This window comes from Zingiber officinale, chromosome 8A, assembly GCF_018446385.1.
Source record: "Zingiber officinale cultivar Zhangliang chromosome 8A, Zo_v1.1, whole genome shotgun sequence".
NCBI lineage: Eukaryota > Viridiplantae > Streptophyta > Magnoliopsida > Zingiberales > Zingiberaceae > Zingiber > Zingiber officinale.
The window spans coordinates 12,034,934-12,052,264 of record NC_056000.1 but is presented as its reverse complement, the minus strand read 5'-3'; the positions used below and the strand labels follow the sequence as shown (position 1 = coordinate 12,052,264).

The following is a 17,331-nucleotide window of genomic DNA, read 5'->3' as shown; positions in this document are numbered from 1 at the left end:
AAAAATCAACCTTGGATGAACAGTGTCTAAGGTACCTCGAAGCTACGAGAAGGCGCCTTAAAGCTTGAATGAAGGCACCCTGGATAGGGTGGAGGTACCCTCGCATAGAGAAAGTTCGGGGATAGAAGTTTACTGTGGGAAGGCACCCTGGAGCACATTAGAGGCATCTCAGAGAGCAATAATAACTTTCTCCAGGAGGCTATAAAAAGTCTCATGGAGCTAAGAATTAGATATGAACTCTTGTATTCATTTCTTAAGAAATTCTTGAGTGTTCAAAGTCTATAAGAGGTTATTCTGCCTTCATGAAGAGTCATTTTAGTAGAGCTTTTCAACTGTCTTAGATTAACAATCACCTAGGTTGTAATACAATAAATTTCTAAGCTTTTTTACTTTTTAAGTTATTAGTTTTATGTTAATTGTTTATTTTTAATTAATATTGTGTCATTGCTTTGTTCAAAAAGCAAGAGAAAATTTCTAACTTCTTTTCATGGCTATTTACCCGCTTTAGTTGGTCTACCTGGTCCAACAATTGATATCAGAGCCAAATCATGCTAAAATGACTAACCGTCTGCTAAAGCAAGAAGACGATGGTCGGATCAAGCATCTACCCATCAAAGTTCGAGGGGAAGTCCGCGCTGTAGAAACACCGTATGGAGGTATTCTTCAAGATTGATTTTAAAATTCTTCTTACGATCAAATATGATTTTATAGTACCTAGAGATCAGCATAGAGAGGAAAAAGAAGAACACCTTTAGAGCAAAAAATAGCAAAACGACTTCACGACGAACGACGAAGCAGAGTTCCACCTGCTGAATGTTTTTCCACCCCAAGAAGTAAATCGAATCGACATCTATGACTGAGCAAAAGAATTTTGGGAGAAATTTCTAGAGTTGTATTAAGGGACATTGGAGGCCAAGCTAGCAAGATAAGACATCCTCCAAAATAGACTAACCAACCTCCGAATGAAAGAAGGAGGAAAGGTGGCTCAATTGCACACCAAGATTAAAGAACTGATCATAGAACTCAACAATCTCAGAGAATCAGTAATGAATCAGGATTCATTGAGTAATTTCAGCTATCCATAATAGGGCTTACCCGAACATATTTTCTAGCCTTCTCGAGCAACCTTCCGCTCTAGCTTCTCGTCCCTTAAAATCGCTACGCGCTTCCTTCTCATTTGTCAACGTACTCTTCCGCAGTGCCTCATCCCTCGGACGTACCAAGCCCGTCGTCTCTCTTCCATACCGTCATTCTTGCTAGCCGCGTCTTTTTCTCAACCTCCTGTGCCCCTAAGTTCCTGCACACTCAGACATAGGGGATCAAAACACAATAAGACCTAACTCTAATTCGATTGACTACATCAAAACTACCTCAGGATACTAATAGTTTATCCACCTCCGGACACCTAGATCGTTGATGTGGGTCGGTCAGTCGTTGTGCTCCAACTCAGCATGTAGATGGAATTTCCCTTGTCTGGGTGCCTGGAACAACTTCAGGCGTCCAGACTGCCCGAGTGCCTTGCCAGGCACCCACTCGGGGTTGCTGCCTCTGCGAAACTAGTTCGGATGCCCAGAGCAACTCCGGGTGCCTAGATCCTTCCTGGCACCTTGACCACCCTTTCTCACCTTTGTCTTTCCTATAAAAAGAAGTTAGTTCAGACAACCATAATATGTTTATGCTACAAAATAAAGTTAGAACAATAATGTAACAGTATTAATTAGATCATATTTCCTCGAAACCAAGATATAGTCACTGTCTCAGCTTAAGTTTCTCAAATGGACCTAAGTTGGATCGATGTCTACTGTTCCCTTAACCGGAAACACATCCTCATTAAATCTCTCCTCCAATTATTTACCTTCACTTACCAATTGCAGACTTCCTTGATGCTAGGTCCCTTGCCCACCAGTACTTCCTGCCAGATCTCGACCAATCTGAACTTCAGTCAGTTGTCAACCCAATTGGACTTCCTCATGTCATATCTCAACCAATCTGGACTTCGTGCTAACTATCAACCTAATTGGACTTCAGCATAGTATTCAGGTCCTCTAGACCCATCAAGTCTTGCATATTTGATAAAAAGGTTAGACAAACAACACATCTAACTTTAACATATTTGTCATATATCAAAACCTGATTATTAGCGAAACCTGCACCAACACATAGGAGCCCTCACTGGTAAATCAATGGAAGTAGTAGATGCGATGATTAAGAGAAGAATTAGTATTTTATTTGTACAAGAAATAAAATGGGTAGGTAAGAAGGTAAAGATGATAAAGAACTAAGGTTTTAAGTTATGGTAGACAGGAAATAGTAAAACAAGAAATGAAGTGGATATTATCGTATATACTTCATTAAATGATGAAGTTATAGGAATAATTAAAATAGGAGATAAAATTTTAACCCTTAATATAATAGTGATGAAAAAATTATTAATATAATTAGCATATATATGCACCGTAAGTATAATTAGATGAAACTACTGAATCAAGATTTTGAGACGACTTAGATGAAGTATTATAAAATATCCCGCCAAATGAAATGATTTTAATAGAAGATGATCTAAATGGGTATGACGGAGTGAAAAATGAGAAATATGAGAAAGTACATGGGGATTCTGAGTTTGAAATGAGAAATGAAGAAGGAAAAAATATATTCTATTTTGTGATAACATATGACCTTATATTAGCTAATACATTTTTTTAAGAAAAAAGAACAGTTGGTCAAGTTTAAAAGTGGGAATAATAAATCATAAATTGACTTTTTTATGGTTTGAAAGAGGAATTACAAGATCATCCCTAGAGAAAGCTTAACTACCCAACATACGTTAGTACTGTTGAATAGACACCTCAAACATAATATCAATAGAAAAAAATATACAACTCTTAGAATTAAGTAGTAGAAGTTAAAGAATGAGAATTAAAATATATTTAAAGAGAAAGTAAGAGTACAAGTATTAGGTGAAATATACGGTAATTCTAATATGACACGAGATAAGATGCTATCAAAGTTGAAAATAATAACTAAGAGTATACTCGGTGAGTCAAAGGGATATGCACCATCAAGTAAGAAATTTAGTGGTGGAATGAGAAAGTATAAGAGAAAGTAAAGGAAAAATGAATAACTTATAAGGAATTATATATTTGTAAAAATGAGGAAAACTTAAAAAAATATACAATAGTCAAGAAAGAGACTAAGAAAATAGTGAATAACACAAAGAATGAAACTTTTAAACGATTATATAAAAAATTAGATAAAAAAGGGGAAAGAGATAATTATAGAATATCTAAAGTGAGAGAAAGGAAGCCAAAAATTCTTATCTAAATAAAATGTATTAAAAAGGTAGATCCGCTACCTTAGCGGCCCCCCTAGTGCCGGCCCCACGGATATGGAGGGAGGTTCATGCAGGTACACAGGCCATAGGCGCATGGTGGGGTAAACCCCAGGTCGTCAATTCTTGAGAATCGACCCCTGGCAATTACGCCAGAGATACCATGCGCCCACCGTCTGCGCTACGCCCTGGGGGCAAATAAAATGTATTAAAAATTGAATGTAATATGGTACTAGCAAAAGTTAGAGAAATAAAAGAGCGGTGGAAGATGTATTTTTATCAACTTTTTAATAAAGATTTAGGTGACCAACTTAACTTAGATAATTTAAGTAGGTTAAATAAATATATAAATTTAAATTTTTATCGTAGAATTTAAACTTCAAAAGTAGAACAAGCTTTCAATGGAATGCACAATGGAAAACCCATTGAACCATACGATAGAGGTATAGAAGTGACTAGGAAAATAAAAAATTGAATGACTTACAAAATTAGATAGAGTAACTGAAACATTTATAATAAAGATAAGATTACATTAAGGATCAACTTTAAGTCTCTATTTTTTATACTAATTATGGATAAACTCATTGCACACATTAAAAACACATTATCGTAGTACATATAAATTGCAGATGATATTATTTTGTTAGATGAAACATGCGAAGAAGTAATACCATTAGAATCTTGGCAGAAAATATTAGAAGGGAAAAGTTTTTGGTTTAGTAGAATAAAGACAGAATATAGAGAATTTAAGTTTAGCTATATTAGACATAATGAGACAATTGTTAACATGAGATGATAAGTTGTCTGGAACCGAGAGTTTTAAATATTTAGGATCATTTTTGTAAAATCATGGAGGAATTGAGAGAGATATCTTATATAAAATACAAATATGATGGTTGAAATGGAGGAGAGCGTCGGGTGTTTTATATGATCTTAAAGTACCTCTAAAACTTAAAGAAAAGTTTTATAAAACCGCAGTTAGACGGACCTACTATGTTATATGAAGCTAAGTGTTAAGCTATGACTCAATCATATACGCAGAATATGAGAGTTGCAGAGTGGAGGATGTTAAGGTGGATATGTTGATATACGAGGACGGACAAAATAAGAAATTAGAGCGTTAGAGAAAAATTAAAGTTGCATCTATCGAGGAAAATTCTAAGAGACGTGTTTAAGATGATACGAGTATGTACTTAGATAACCAATAAAAATTTCAATTAGACAAAGTGAAACTATGACAAACACAGACATTAAATGAGGAAGATGAAGACTAAAAAAAAATTTATTTAAATATAGATGATGATGATATATTGGAGGATAAAGTTCAATGATATAAAAAAATATATATAGTTGATCCCACTTAATGGGATAAGACTTAGGAGATGCTTGGTAGGCGGGTTTCAGATGCTGGAATGAGAATGAAATCTATTTCATTCCCATTCTTGATGTTTGGTAGATGGGAATCAGAATCAAAATATGAATTTGATACCCCTACTTTCATAACCTACCCACCCCTAGGTTATCGTTAAACCCATTCCTCCCTATTCATGTGATTTTTTTTTTTTTACGGCCCAACCCCTCGAGCCGAACCTTTTCTTCTCTTTTAATTTTCGCATTTCTACGTCTTTCTTCCTCACTCGCCGCTACGCCTCAACTCGCCTCTTTGCCACAGTTTGGTTTATCGAAGGTGAGTCAGTTGTCTCAACTCGTCTTTCTTTCTCTTTTGATTTTCGCATTTCAACGTCTTTTTTTTTTTAACCTAATTTTCGTCAATCGGAATTAGTGTCCTTTATTTTCTATTGGTAACAACGGTGGTCCTTTTTTTAAGACTATGGAACTCAATCGTCGTTTTTGAGAATAATGGGAATAATATCCATTCCATGTGGCAAATGGAATTGATATTATTACCAAGCACCACCAATCCATTCCAGTATCAATCCAGTAATTATTTCCATTACCATTAACCCCTCAATAAAAATTTATTATCATTCCCATTACCAAATATATACCAAGCGCCCTTAGTTATTATCATACTAATATATTTATATAATAATATTTTTATATTAGGCCGCACAATATTATAAAATATTAAAGAATTTACATTATTGAAAACAAAAATGCACAACAAACATTATACATGTCGTGCAACGTTGAGTTTGAAATCATATTTACTCAATTTTCTGCCACGTCGCACCACACCTTGTTGACCATCATGCCGTCCGATCAATAACCATATTGTTAATGTTTTTGCACGCAAAGAGGCTGACGTTGCAATGTTGGCGGCCATTGGTAAAACATGCAAAATTCTGGTCAAAGTCAAATAATTAGTGAGGTTGACTTTTTGTCCGCCAGATGTCGGACTGCGACATTTAACCTGTTGCTACGTTTCGATTTAAAATCATGTATGATTAATTAACCAGTTAGTGCCATTTTTTTTTCTAAATACAAATAAAACTATTTTTTTTTTAAAAAAAAATCGTTAGTTCAAATTTGGCCTCCAATGTACAAGATAAAAAGAAATCGGAAAAACATTACCTCAGTTTTTTGTCCTCTTTTTAAACTTTGCCTATATTAAAAAAATCAATAAATTTTTTTCCTTCAACATTTTCAAAGATGCATGCTCTTCCGTTCCATTCAAAGCAAAAGAACCTTTCTTTTTTTTCTTTGTTTTTACCGTTGCGTGGCTTGAAGGAAAGGCAAAGGGAGGAGAAGACAAAAATTATCTGGAAATAGCATCATAATGACAGATTAATTAGTTTATAATATGAATTTAACAGTCTTCGCCCTGGTCATAATGTTACTGCTAAGAAATAAGATCAAAATCACTATGGAATGTCAATTCTGTATTTGTTAATTAACTGGAGGCAAGGGCTGGAAACAAAGACTCTCAACATAACAGCGAAAATCATTTTTCACAAATGCTTTTTTAAGAAAATCTAAGCTCGCACGTAGACTAAAAAAAAAGGATTGTGTTTACTTTTGTGGGGAGGAGAAGGGAAGAGAGGTGGGGGGCAAGAAGAAGAGCAGAGGATACAGGAAAAGAGGAGAGTTGAAAATTATAGATTATCTTATCTGGTGCCTACACCTTTCAGAGCGCTGAACATCGGGCCCCTCTTCGAGGTAAACAGAGGAGAGGACATCAAATGTAGTCATAGTGACTGCCCCTTCCCTGCAAAGGTAAACACGGCCAAGGGTGGTTTGACGAGGAGGATAGATAATTAATAAACAAATAAAAAAACATCTAGCAGCGGCCGTTCATCATCGTATTCTCTAATAATAATTATTATTTAAATTCGTAATCTTTTCAGTTTGCGCAACTTTGACTTATGCGGGCCAAAAATTCCTCCCACCACGCGTTTCGAGGGGTGGCCTCTGCCATCGCGTCGGACGTCTCTGTCATCGTCCTGTTGGTGGAGACCATGGGTCCGATGCATCCCCAGGTACAGGTCGCTGGGCGGGTACCGATAAGGGTTTGGATGAAGAAGTTGCGACTGGGTCCCAGGTCGTCACAGGAGCCGCAGGCCCGTAACTGGATCTCGCCGCCAACGGACAGACCGCCGTGGGGCAAACGGAAGGTTAGAACGGTAATTGCAGGGCGCCTGCCCTGCCACCGCTTCGCTTTCATACTCCGTAGTTGGACTTCCCACCCCTGCGAAACAGGTCAAAGACGACGGCGTGGTGCAAATCCTGGAGGTCTCTCCCTTAATACCGCTCCGGAAGGGCTGAAGAGGAGGCTTTGTGGTGGTGGATAAACCTAAGGTCGGTGTTTGCGGTTAGAATTGCTTGGGGTTACCTTCGGTTTCGGAGATGGGGTGCGTCTGTTCGAGACAGATCAGGAAGGATACAGGGGCGAAGAAGGGGGAACTGTATGACGATCGAGCTGTGGAGGTCGGTTTCCGTGGAGATCGAAAGAGCAACTACAAGCTTTTTGATTCCGGCGAGCTCCGGGTGCTGCCGGTCAAGACTATGGCGGGAAAGGTGTTTTTTTTTTTACAGCTTAACTGACGTCTTGTTTCTTTCTTTGAGGTACACGAGCAAGGCGATTAGGAAAATTAGCCGTTGCTTGTGAAAGCGGTTTGGATTGCGATTTAAGAGTTAATTGGTGCGATTGTCGAAGTGTGCTAGAACATGTCGAAGATACGTTGGCAGCTTAAGTCTAGATCGATGTCATCAACTCGGTGATGATTTATCAGCGAGTCATAGATCACGTTGAGTTATCTCGAGTTGTCTACCAAAAGGGAAAACATATACTGACTCGTGGCCTCGTCCATATGAACGGATTGTGACAACTGATTAAGCTTTGGAATCATTCATCGCTGTTTAGGTATATAGGGAGAATTTTACTTCAAAAGCAAAGGCTATACATAGTGAATTTGCATATATGCACTTGTGTAAGCTTATTTTCACAAATCAACTGTGAAATTTGTAAGTTAGGGATAAAAGCATTAAAAGAATGAGAGCTGCAAGTTTGAAAAATAACTGGATCTGCTTCCTTGCAAACTGCAAGTTTGAAAAATAATTAGAACTCAATTTGAATGTAGTTTTGGAATTTAGGGAGGAGCTTTAGGTGGACTATGATACGCACATCCAATGTATCTTAGCTTGATAAATGGGTGTGTGAACTTGATTAATGCAGGTAGTAATTTCCTAGCGTTCTTATGAATCTGTTCTTGTCAATTCACACCGTGCAATTTGTTCCTTACATAATATCTCAAAAAAGAGAAAAACAATTCTGTCTTTCAACATGCGACTATTAGCATGCTCATGACAAATGCCTTATGAGTGATCATCTGATGCATTGAGGAATGAGAAATGAAACATCATAAGTTGAGCTAATTGAGGATGTTACTAGCTTTTAAATGCATGCAGTGAGTGTCTTCATGATCACTAAACATTCTTTAACTCTGTTTATAATAGATCGCAGTGATTATTGAGCAAGCAGTGGTATGCCGGATTGCTCCATTAACAAAGTGCATCCCATTTGTCCCAATTATTTTAAGAGTGGAAGAAGCATAATGTTTCAACGTTTGTATGCTGTAATTTGAGGATATGCTTAGCATATTGTTACTTGCTTGAACAAATAACGAGGAAGGAGCAATAATTGTGTTATTTTGGAAGAGAATCTAATATCTCAAGAATAAAAAAGCACAGCGTAGTAGCCAGATCAATTGCAATGATAGAAAATAAAATTGTAGATATTGGCCACAAATGAGTTAGTTTGCCTCATCCAATTAATGATGAGATAGATGTTAATCAGTTAATGAAGCTGTAATCTAACTGCCATTGACCTTGCCTCCAATCTAGTCTCCTTTGAGTGAACAAAACACAATGATAAACTGTCATTTTGTGAAGAAGGTGCGATATGTGGACTTGTTACATCTCTTGTTACTTCCAATGACCAATTGGTTGATTCCTGACTAAGCCTTTGAGTGGCTTAGAATTGCATACATTTGAGACAAGCTGAGATTCTATAATGTCAACTAATTTGTGGGGGAATGTTGATGACCTACTTGTAAATTTGTAAACATATAGGAGCCTGTTTGCAAATATCATTATTTTAATATAGATAGGTAGAAAAGGCCGCTGAGGTTGTGATTAATTTTTCACATTTGCCCGAGTCTTCACTGACCACGTGAGTGATGAGAATCTGGTTGAGACAGCCTTTCTTATGGAATTATGTGTGGAAACCATGGAGTTTGGACTGAAACAAGGTTACTTGCATAGTGATAGACATCTGGTTTGAAAACTAGACTTGTTGAGTTGAGGCATCGACTGGAAATTTATGGGTGGTAGAAGCAAAAATTAAAGAATTCCATGTGAGGGGTGTTGTATCACTCAGATTTACCTAATGCAGCAAATGCATCCCTTGCCAATCTTTTGCCAATTTATAGCTATATTGCCTACTGACCTCCATGTCCAAAGTGGGTTTCTTGCTTAATTGTCATGGTGAATTTTCAATAAATCTATCCATCAAAATTTCTGTCCTCTTAATAGGGTAATGTTCTCCCTGCCTTCTTGTTTCTTTGGTCACCATGGGCGATGAACTCTGAAACACTCTATTGAAACCTTTCTAATACCTCAAATTCATCTATACCTCCTTGAACCCTCAGTTACAACCTTCCTTTAACTGTTATTCTCACTACAGTAAGTACTTATGCTACTTATTCATGTCGGTGCCATTGTCTCAAAGTGATAGCAGTGTTGATATCTTTTAATATGGTTCTGTAGTACTCTCTTTGGGGGACATGAAAGGATATCTCTCAGATCTTTCATTGTTTATTATGACGGGGAAAAACCGGTTCCCACTTCCTATCTATCATAGATTTTCAAGTTAATCATCTGAATGTGACAATTTTTTTAATGTTGAATTTATAGTGAAGACAATCTGATGGTGTTTGCTATATGTGGTTGGATTTGTACCATTCATTGCGAATATATGATTGAACATGACTAGTTTCTATAAGCACTCACCAGAAGTTTAGTAGTTTTCAAGCTTAACTATTTATTACTGTACTGTGAAAAACAACACATAATTATTTTATAAAGTGCACATAAGAAAATTGCTTTAAAAGGTTTTTCCTATTCTAGTGTCTGTATTTACTGATTCTGATTGTCTATGGCTTATGTCCATTTCTTAGGTACCAGAATCAAGTTCAATTCTGGGACGGGCTAGTATTGCTGGTCTTGAGAAAGCTGTAGAAGTCCTTGATACGCTTGGAAGCAGCATGTCAAACCTGAATCCTAACAGTGGCTTCCCATATGGAATGCCATCTCGAGGAAATAAAATATCAATCTTAGCATTTGAAGTTGCAAATACTATTGCTAAAGGCGCTAATTTGTGGAGAAGTCTTTCAGATGAAAACATCAATGCTTTGAAGGAAGAAATTTTGCAGTCAGATGGAGTGAGAAGACTTATCTCTGAAGATGCTAATGAATTGCTTTGTATTGCTGCTCTGGACAAAAGGTGGATTTAAGAATTTGTTCTTTGGATTGTGGATCTATCAATTGGCATATCTTTTTTGCTTCATTAGCTTTGTATTTGTTTAAACTAATCTGATGCTAATCTATAATCTTTATCACCTTACCAGAGAAGAACTTGACTTTTTCTTGAGAGAAGTAGTTCGCTTTGGGGACCTCTGTAAAGATCCAACATGGCACAATCTCGGTCGCTATTTTGAAAAGTAAGTTTCTATAACTTGGAAAACATATTAAGCATTCGGAAACATTCTTCTATTATATATTTTTCTTTTTTCTCTTTGAAATATAATGGCCCAAGAGTTTTCAGATTGAGTATGGATATGACTCTCGTGGAACAGACAAAAAAGGAGGCAGAAGCAACAATGCAAAATTTGATAAATTTGGCTCAGAATACTTCTGTAAGTACAATCAATTGGAAATAGTATTTCTTATTCTAATAGCATCTAGGCTTTTGATGATGATTGAGTCCATTATTCAAGCGTTCTATGTATCTTTTGCTATTTCTGGCACCAAAGATTTACCATGAAGTTGATCCGGATATGCTTCTTAAATTTTACTTTGGTGATAATTTCAAACCAATGCTTATGTATCCTGATTCAAGTGCCAAACATAAACACATCAGTGCAATAGATTGCAACTAGTCAATTCTGATATATATATATATATATATATATATATATATATATATATATATATATATATATATATATATATAGAATCTTGAGATCACTGAAAAACACACATCTCTACCTCATCATAAAGCTTGATTACAGAGCATCATGTGGTTCCTTTCTTGTCAGTCATGCAATAGACCTTGCTTTATTGTATAAAATTGTAACTTCTGCATATACTTGGTAATTTGAGAGGGATTTAAAATATCATTTAACGGCATTTCCATCGAGATAGTGTCAATTGAGATATATTATGAGTAGGCATGTTAAAAACCTTTAGTATTGGTGTCAATTGGGATACATCTTTGATATATCATTTTATATTGGCTCAAATAGGCAGCACAAATCGTTCTTCATTGAAACTGATGTTGAAACAAAGGTTTATAATCTTCCGGTGCAAGGGTTTTGATACCTGGCAAGAACAAGATGAGGGTGTCACCTATCTAAGTTAATAAACTCGCTTGATTAATTTAGTCCACAACTGACCATTTGGATTAAATGATGGTGTCATAGCCAATGTGTTTTGACCTCAATGTAACTGCCGACATCACGATACAAGCTACATGACTATTTATATTTTAATTAACAAAACATCATGTGAATTTTACATTTTAACTAAAATCAGTGCAAACTTGTTAAATAATACTTTCAAGCGTGCCACAAAAATACATATGAATCAAGGTGCAAATTTTTCCGACGAACTGGTGTAACTCTATGAGGCAAGGTCTGGCAGTTGATAATTTCCTGATGGAACTCATAGAAGGTCCTAGTGTGTCTTTGCCACTGCCTTCCTTTCCTCTTTTTCTTCTCCCTCTTCCTCACATCTTGATCAATGTCGACTGACACTATCTTGTATTGACACAGCATGTTGGATGGTACAAGTCAGACTATTCTAGCCACCATTCAATATTTTAAACCTTGATTGTAATTGAGCTTAACCTTTGCATTCTCCACTGGAATGATTTCTCAACCTTTTTGTGCTTTTAGTTTTATATTCCTTAGGTGTAAGCATGCTCAACATAAGGATAGAATTTGGTTGTGGATCAATGTTTAAATTCAAGCTAAATGCCTATCGGAGCTAGTAAATAACTTGATATCTTATTATATATCAAATATGATTTAGTGCAATTCATGTGACTTTAGACATGACTAATTTTATATAAAAGTATGCATACTAGTAGGAATGCCTTTGACTTGTTTATCTCTAGTAGTTTTATCTAACAAAACTATCACAATAAACAAATGCATTTTTGAATAATATAGCAGGTGTCACCCTGCATGACATGGCATACATTTACTTGGTGAAAACATATGCATATTGGCAGTGTCCAATTTGTCATGGATCACCTAACTTAAAGTTGTCCACTTCTTATGCTAACTTTCGTACATTTTACTTCCATATATTTCTCTTGGGTATGGTGCCAAATAGATACATGATGTTTTTCTGCTGTAATTCTCTTTGGTATTTATGCAACTGCCACAACTTGGTTGTTTATTCTTATTGTCTGATTATTAGTGATCAAGTACGTGGAGTTTTAGTTTAGTTAAACTCACTTTAGCATGAGCCACTTTATCTTTTTTTTTTTAATAAACATGTGCATGTGTAACATTTTAACGTGTTCGAGGAAGAAATTTTGCATGTTCTGGGATCAATCCATTTATTTTCTAAAGATTAAATCCATCCGTAAGTTTATTATGATGATTGTGTTGGTTATGGCATAATAACAAATGCTACCAGTAATCTTATTACAAAGTATAATAACATGCTTCACATACAATAAACTTAAATTCATTTTGTTTTTTTACTTATAGGAGCTTTATCATGAGCTGCATGCACTAGATAGATACGAACAAGATTACCGAAGGAAGCTTCAAGAGGAGTTGATTCCTGCATCTAAACAGGGTAAGACGCATGTTTCTTTGTGTAGACTCAACTACTAAAGACTAAAGTGAAGCTTTACTTGTTTCACTGGAAATTTGACTGCATATGTTTTTGCCTTATTGAATGTATGTTGAAGTCCAAGGTGTTCAATAGGGCATAGTTGAACTATATGAGTGTTTAGTGGTTAACTCTTAGTGGGGTTATGTATGCTAATTAATAAGGAGCCACATTATGGTATAGGGTGCCTTTTCTCTGGATCTACATGTTTGTGGTTCCTTTTTGATGAGCTAGTTTCGTTGGTTGTTTGGCAATATTTATCCCCACTAATCTCTTGCAAACTTGTCTATGAGCAGATAGTTTTCTCAATACTGAACTCAAACATCAAAAAAAGCTAGTGAGGAGTTTGAAAAAGAAATCTCTTTGGTCCAGAACCTTAGAGGAGGTATGAAATATTATTTTTCATCCTTCAAGCTGCTGTAATTTTTGTCACTAATGGTTTTCAAGGAGTTCATCTTTATCTTTGCTAGTACTTTATTTATTCTCATTAACATTCTAGTATATGTGTGATGCATCTTAAAAATCTATGGTTTAACTGCATGAGATTAACATTCTCTAGATATTAATCTCAAAATAAAATAGTTCAAATATTCTGAATTATTTTTCAGGTTGTGGAGAAACTTGTTGATATTGTGGCATTTTTTAATAAGAAGATTTGGGAATCGTTTGAAGTTCCTGGTATGTCGTAGAAATTTCAAGATTGGTAACACTTTCAAAGTTAATGATGTGATAAATTTGAAATTATCAAATCAAAATTATTGTCGCTTATTTCCAACATTACTAATGATACATATTATGATCTTTTTGGCAATCATATGTATTATTCACATTGTGAAATAATTAGCTGATTTATCTTTATGAATCGAATGATCTTAGTGTCCCATGGCCATATGTGAAGTGAGTTAATATGCAACTAACCAAAGATATTCTTCTAGTGTACCATGAAAACAAAATTCCATTTCAATCTCAACGAATAATATATTAATGCGCCATTTTGATAATTTATAACTATCAATTGCTCATGTTTCTGCCACTGTCTATTTTGCTGTTAGGCATAATTTGCTATTTATCTTACCATGAATTTTCCATCGTTGATGTAGTCTGAGACTTTTGGTGCTGTGATGTGAAATCTTTTTGTGTTAATTTCAGGTAGCAACTTGCTCGACCATAAGGAAGTTCTGAATGGAAGCTTAGGTGCTTCTGGTCTTGCATTGCATTATGCTAACATCATTAATCAGATTGATAATATAGTAAGTTTCAGTATGCTGTGAATTATGTTATAGTCGGCAATCTTTTCTTTCTAGGGCATTGGAGTTTGTCTTTCACTTCTCAGATTAAAGATTATATACTAGTAAATCTAGGTTCCCACAGAACTAAGATAAACATGTGACTTGTGCTGTTTTTCAGAAAATTTCTATGATATATTTGTTCTCATATTTATGGTACTTTTCCTTGATTTTTTTTGTTGTTCCTAGGTATCTCGGCCACTTTCACTTCCACCAACTATAAGAGACAGCTTGTATCAGGGATTGCCAATCCGAGTGAAGGCAAGTCTTCGCGCTCGATTGCAGTCTTCTGATGCAAAAGAAGAGGTATGATCATCTTTTTTCCAATTTTAGGTGCTAAGCTTATGTAATCTATCTCATAATTTGATTCATCCATCATGTATTCGTGTGCCATTTTCATGCATATTAGTGCATATTCATGCATAGTTAGTCTCTTTTGTCTATTCATCAAAATTACTGTCCCTTCGGTGTCCTAACATAAGTAAAGAGTTTAGAGTTCATTACTATATACAAGCTGTTGTGAAGGAACAGTTTTAGGAAGACCACATTTTTATGGTTTGATTTCTTTTGTTCATCGCTTAATTATCTTATTCCAATACAAAATTCTAGAAGAATAGTTACGTTGTGCGTGTTTAAATATGTACTAGTATGATTCACCAAGCTCGTCTAAAACTAACATGATTGTCCATTCACTACTGCTTTTCTTTCTCATTGCCGGCGCCCAATTTAACTAATCCACTTTTTATACTTATCCAATTCAATGGGTTATGTAAGATAATAGCAAACTTAGATTATTGTTATTTTATATAAGTGGGCGCAAATGCCACAAATGTATAATTGTTGTTTCATTTTAAAAAATTATTGTTTACACAAATTGATCCACTTATTCTTGAATCAAAAATAAAATCCAAAACTTGTCATTTTATGGCAAATAAACTTGGTAAATTGTTGGTTGCTGACAAAAATGTTTGCTATTCTTAGAGTAGTACTTGTTCCTGACAAAGATGACTTGCTGTTCTTACAGTAGTACTGATAAAATAATTATACAATTCAATCTTTACAACATGGTTTTTACATGTGAAGCTGGTTTGAAGGTTTGAAATTTCTGATTTAAAAGTGTGTATTTGCTAATTTGATTTTACAGTTCACTGTTCCTCAAGTAAAAGCTGAAATGCAGAAGATTTTAAGGTGGCTCACTCCAATATCAGAAAACACGATTAGGTTTGTTTCCACTATACCATCAACTATTTATGTTTTATTAAAAAGATACTCCTTTTCCTATATCATGGACTCATCCAAGCATATAATGTTCCCAAGTCATACATATGAAGTTTCTGATATATTTCTGTTTGATCTAATCAGAGCACATCAAGGTTTTGGTTGGGTAGGAGAATGGGCAAATATGTGGTTAGTTCTTGATCTATTATTTTTATTCCAAATCTTCTGCAATAATACATGTGAAGAAAAGATAGTATCTTCTTATTCTGCATGTATTCTATTAAATTATTCGTTTTTTCTGCAGTACTGAGATTAACAAAAAGCAGGACATGCAAGGCTGCATTATCCGCATCCAAACTCTTCATTATGCAAATAAAGAGAAGACTGAGGATTATATATTAGAATTGGTTGTCTGGCTCCATCATCTAGTTACTCAGGTGAAAAACAGGGGATTTGTGTTGAAGTCTGTCGACTCAGTCCAAAGTCAACCACAGACAAAGGCGTCTCGAGAAACTGTTCCAGGACTATCTCAGGAGCGCAATGCTAAAGTTGATGATCTCAAATTTTCAGAAGAAGAAAGAAAATTGTTGGAGCAAGTGAGCCAAACAAACATCCAGCTAAGGAGAAGCAAAAGTTTGGATTTCAAAAGCAACACAGCCAAGCGACTTTGGAGACGTGCGAGTCTAACCATGAGCTGTGGGAATTCTCCAAACAAGGAGTTCAGTGCAGCGTTAGACTGGCGGTCGGAAAAGTTGAGATGCTTGGATGTGATAGATGGGCTCGATACACTTAGTGCATTACCAATTGTTCAATTTTATGCTTAACTCGGTTCGTAGGCACTAAGCCTTTTATTTCTCATTGTAAATGCCTCAAGGATTTAATGATTCTTTTTGCAGTTGTATATTGTTTACTTGATGTCCCGTATTGCATATGTACTACTCGGTTCATAGAATGTGATCACTTGATTGGTAGTGCTGATCATGATTGTAGTTGCAGTGCTATTTATTAGCTTATGGACTAAATTTGACCGCACTGGACTTGGATTCCCAACTTAGCAACGAGTGGACATGGAAGGTTACCTTTCATATGTCCCGTCCACTCCATTATTACCTATCACGCGAATGAGAAACATGGAGGCGAAGGACTGTTGGCGGGTTCTTAAAGCTTCCTGCTTTTATATTGTTTTTACCTTTATTCCTTTTCCCCTGCCATTTACAGTCGATTTATTTTCTTGTTCGAAGATGCTTACAGCATGCCTTTTCTTCCACTAATGCGTGGAATGATCTTTTACTAATTGCCTAATTTGTGTTGGACAAAATAATACGTTGCCAAAGATTTTGCCAATTAGTTGAATTTAAATATATCAAATTAAATTTAATTTATCTGTCAAGATGATTTAAACATGTAATCTCAAGCTGTCTAATGTCTAATCGAATAGAGGGTCGAGCGGTCGAACAAACCGAGTAAGTGGTTGAGCGAGTGATCGGCTGAGCAGACCGAGCAAGCGTGCGGCGGGCGGGCGGGCTTGTGGTCGAGCGAACAAAGAGGCTGGGCAAGCGAATGACCTAGCGAATGAGTGTCCAGCTGAGCGAACTGAGCAAACTGCCGGTCGGGCGAACTGACTAAGCGAACTGGGCGAGCCGATCGGGCGAGTCACAGACAAAGTGACAGAGCGGCCAGACGAGCGTGCAGCCAACCGAACGCAAAGGTCAACCAAGTTAGCGGTCGAGCGAAAGCAGAATTCGAGCGAGCAGATGGACCGAGGCCTGTGAGGGTCACAGTTTCCTTAAAACAAATTCGCCCCATTTCCAACTGTGCTTCGAGGTTTCCTTAGGTCGTGTGAACTGAGAGGTACCCGACTGCTATTACAGGTACACTGCCTAGTAAGAGATGCACGACAGAATAGAAGGG

General features: G+C 36.2%; 1 protein-coding gene across 1 annotated transcript; it reads left to right on the top strand.

Annotated features, from left to right (window-relative positions):
• The first annotated feature begins 6,867 nt into the window (after positions 1-6,867).
• On the top strand, positions 6,868-16,401 carry LOC122012478 (protein PSK SIMULATOR 1-like). Its single transcript, XM_042569026.1, has 12 exons — positions 6,868-7,306; positions 9,967-10,292; positions 10,417-10,509; positions 10,614-10,704; positions 12,790-12,880; positions 13,213-13,301; positions 13,525-13,594; positions 14,066-14,166; positions 14,392-14,508; positions 15,347-15,423; positions 15,565-15,609; positions 15,725-16,401. The coding sequence occupies exons 1-12, from the start codon at positions 7,136-7,138 to the stop codon at positions 16,242-16,244; spliced, it is 1,791 nt and encodes a 596-aa protein (XP_042424960.1). The 5' UTR covers positions 6,868-7,135; the 3' UTR covers positions 16,245-16,401.
• The last annotated feature ends 930 nt before the right edge of the window (positions 16,402-17,331 follow it).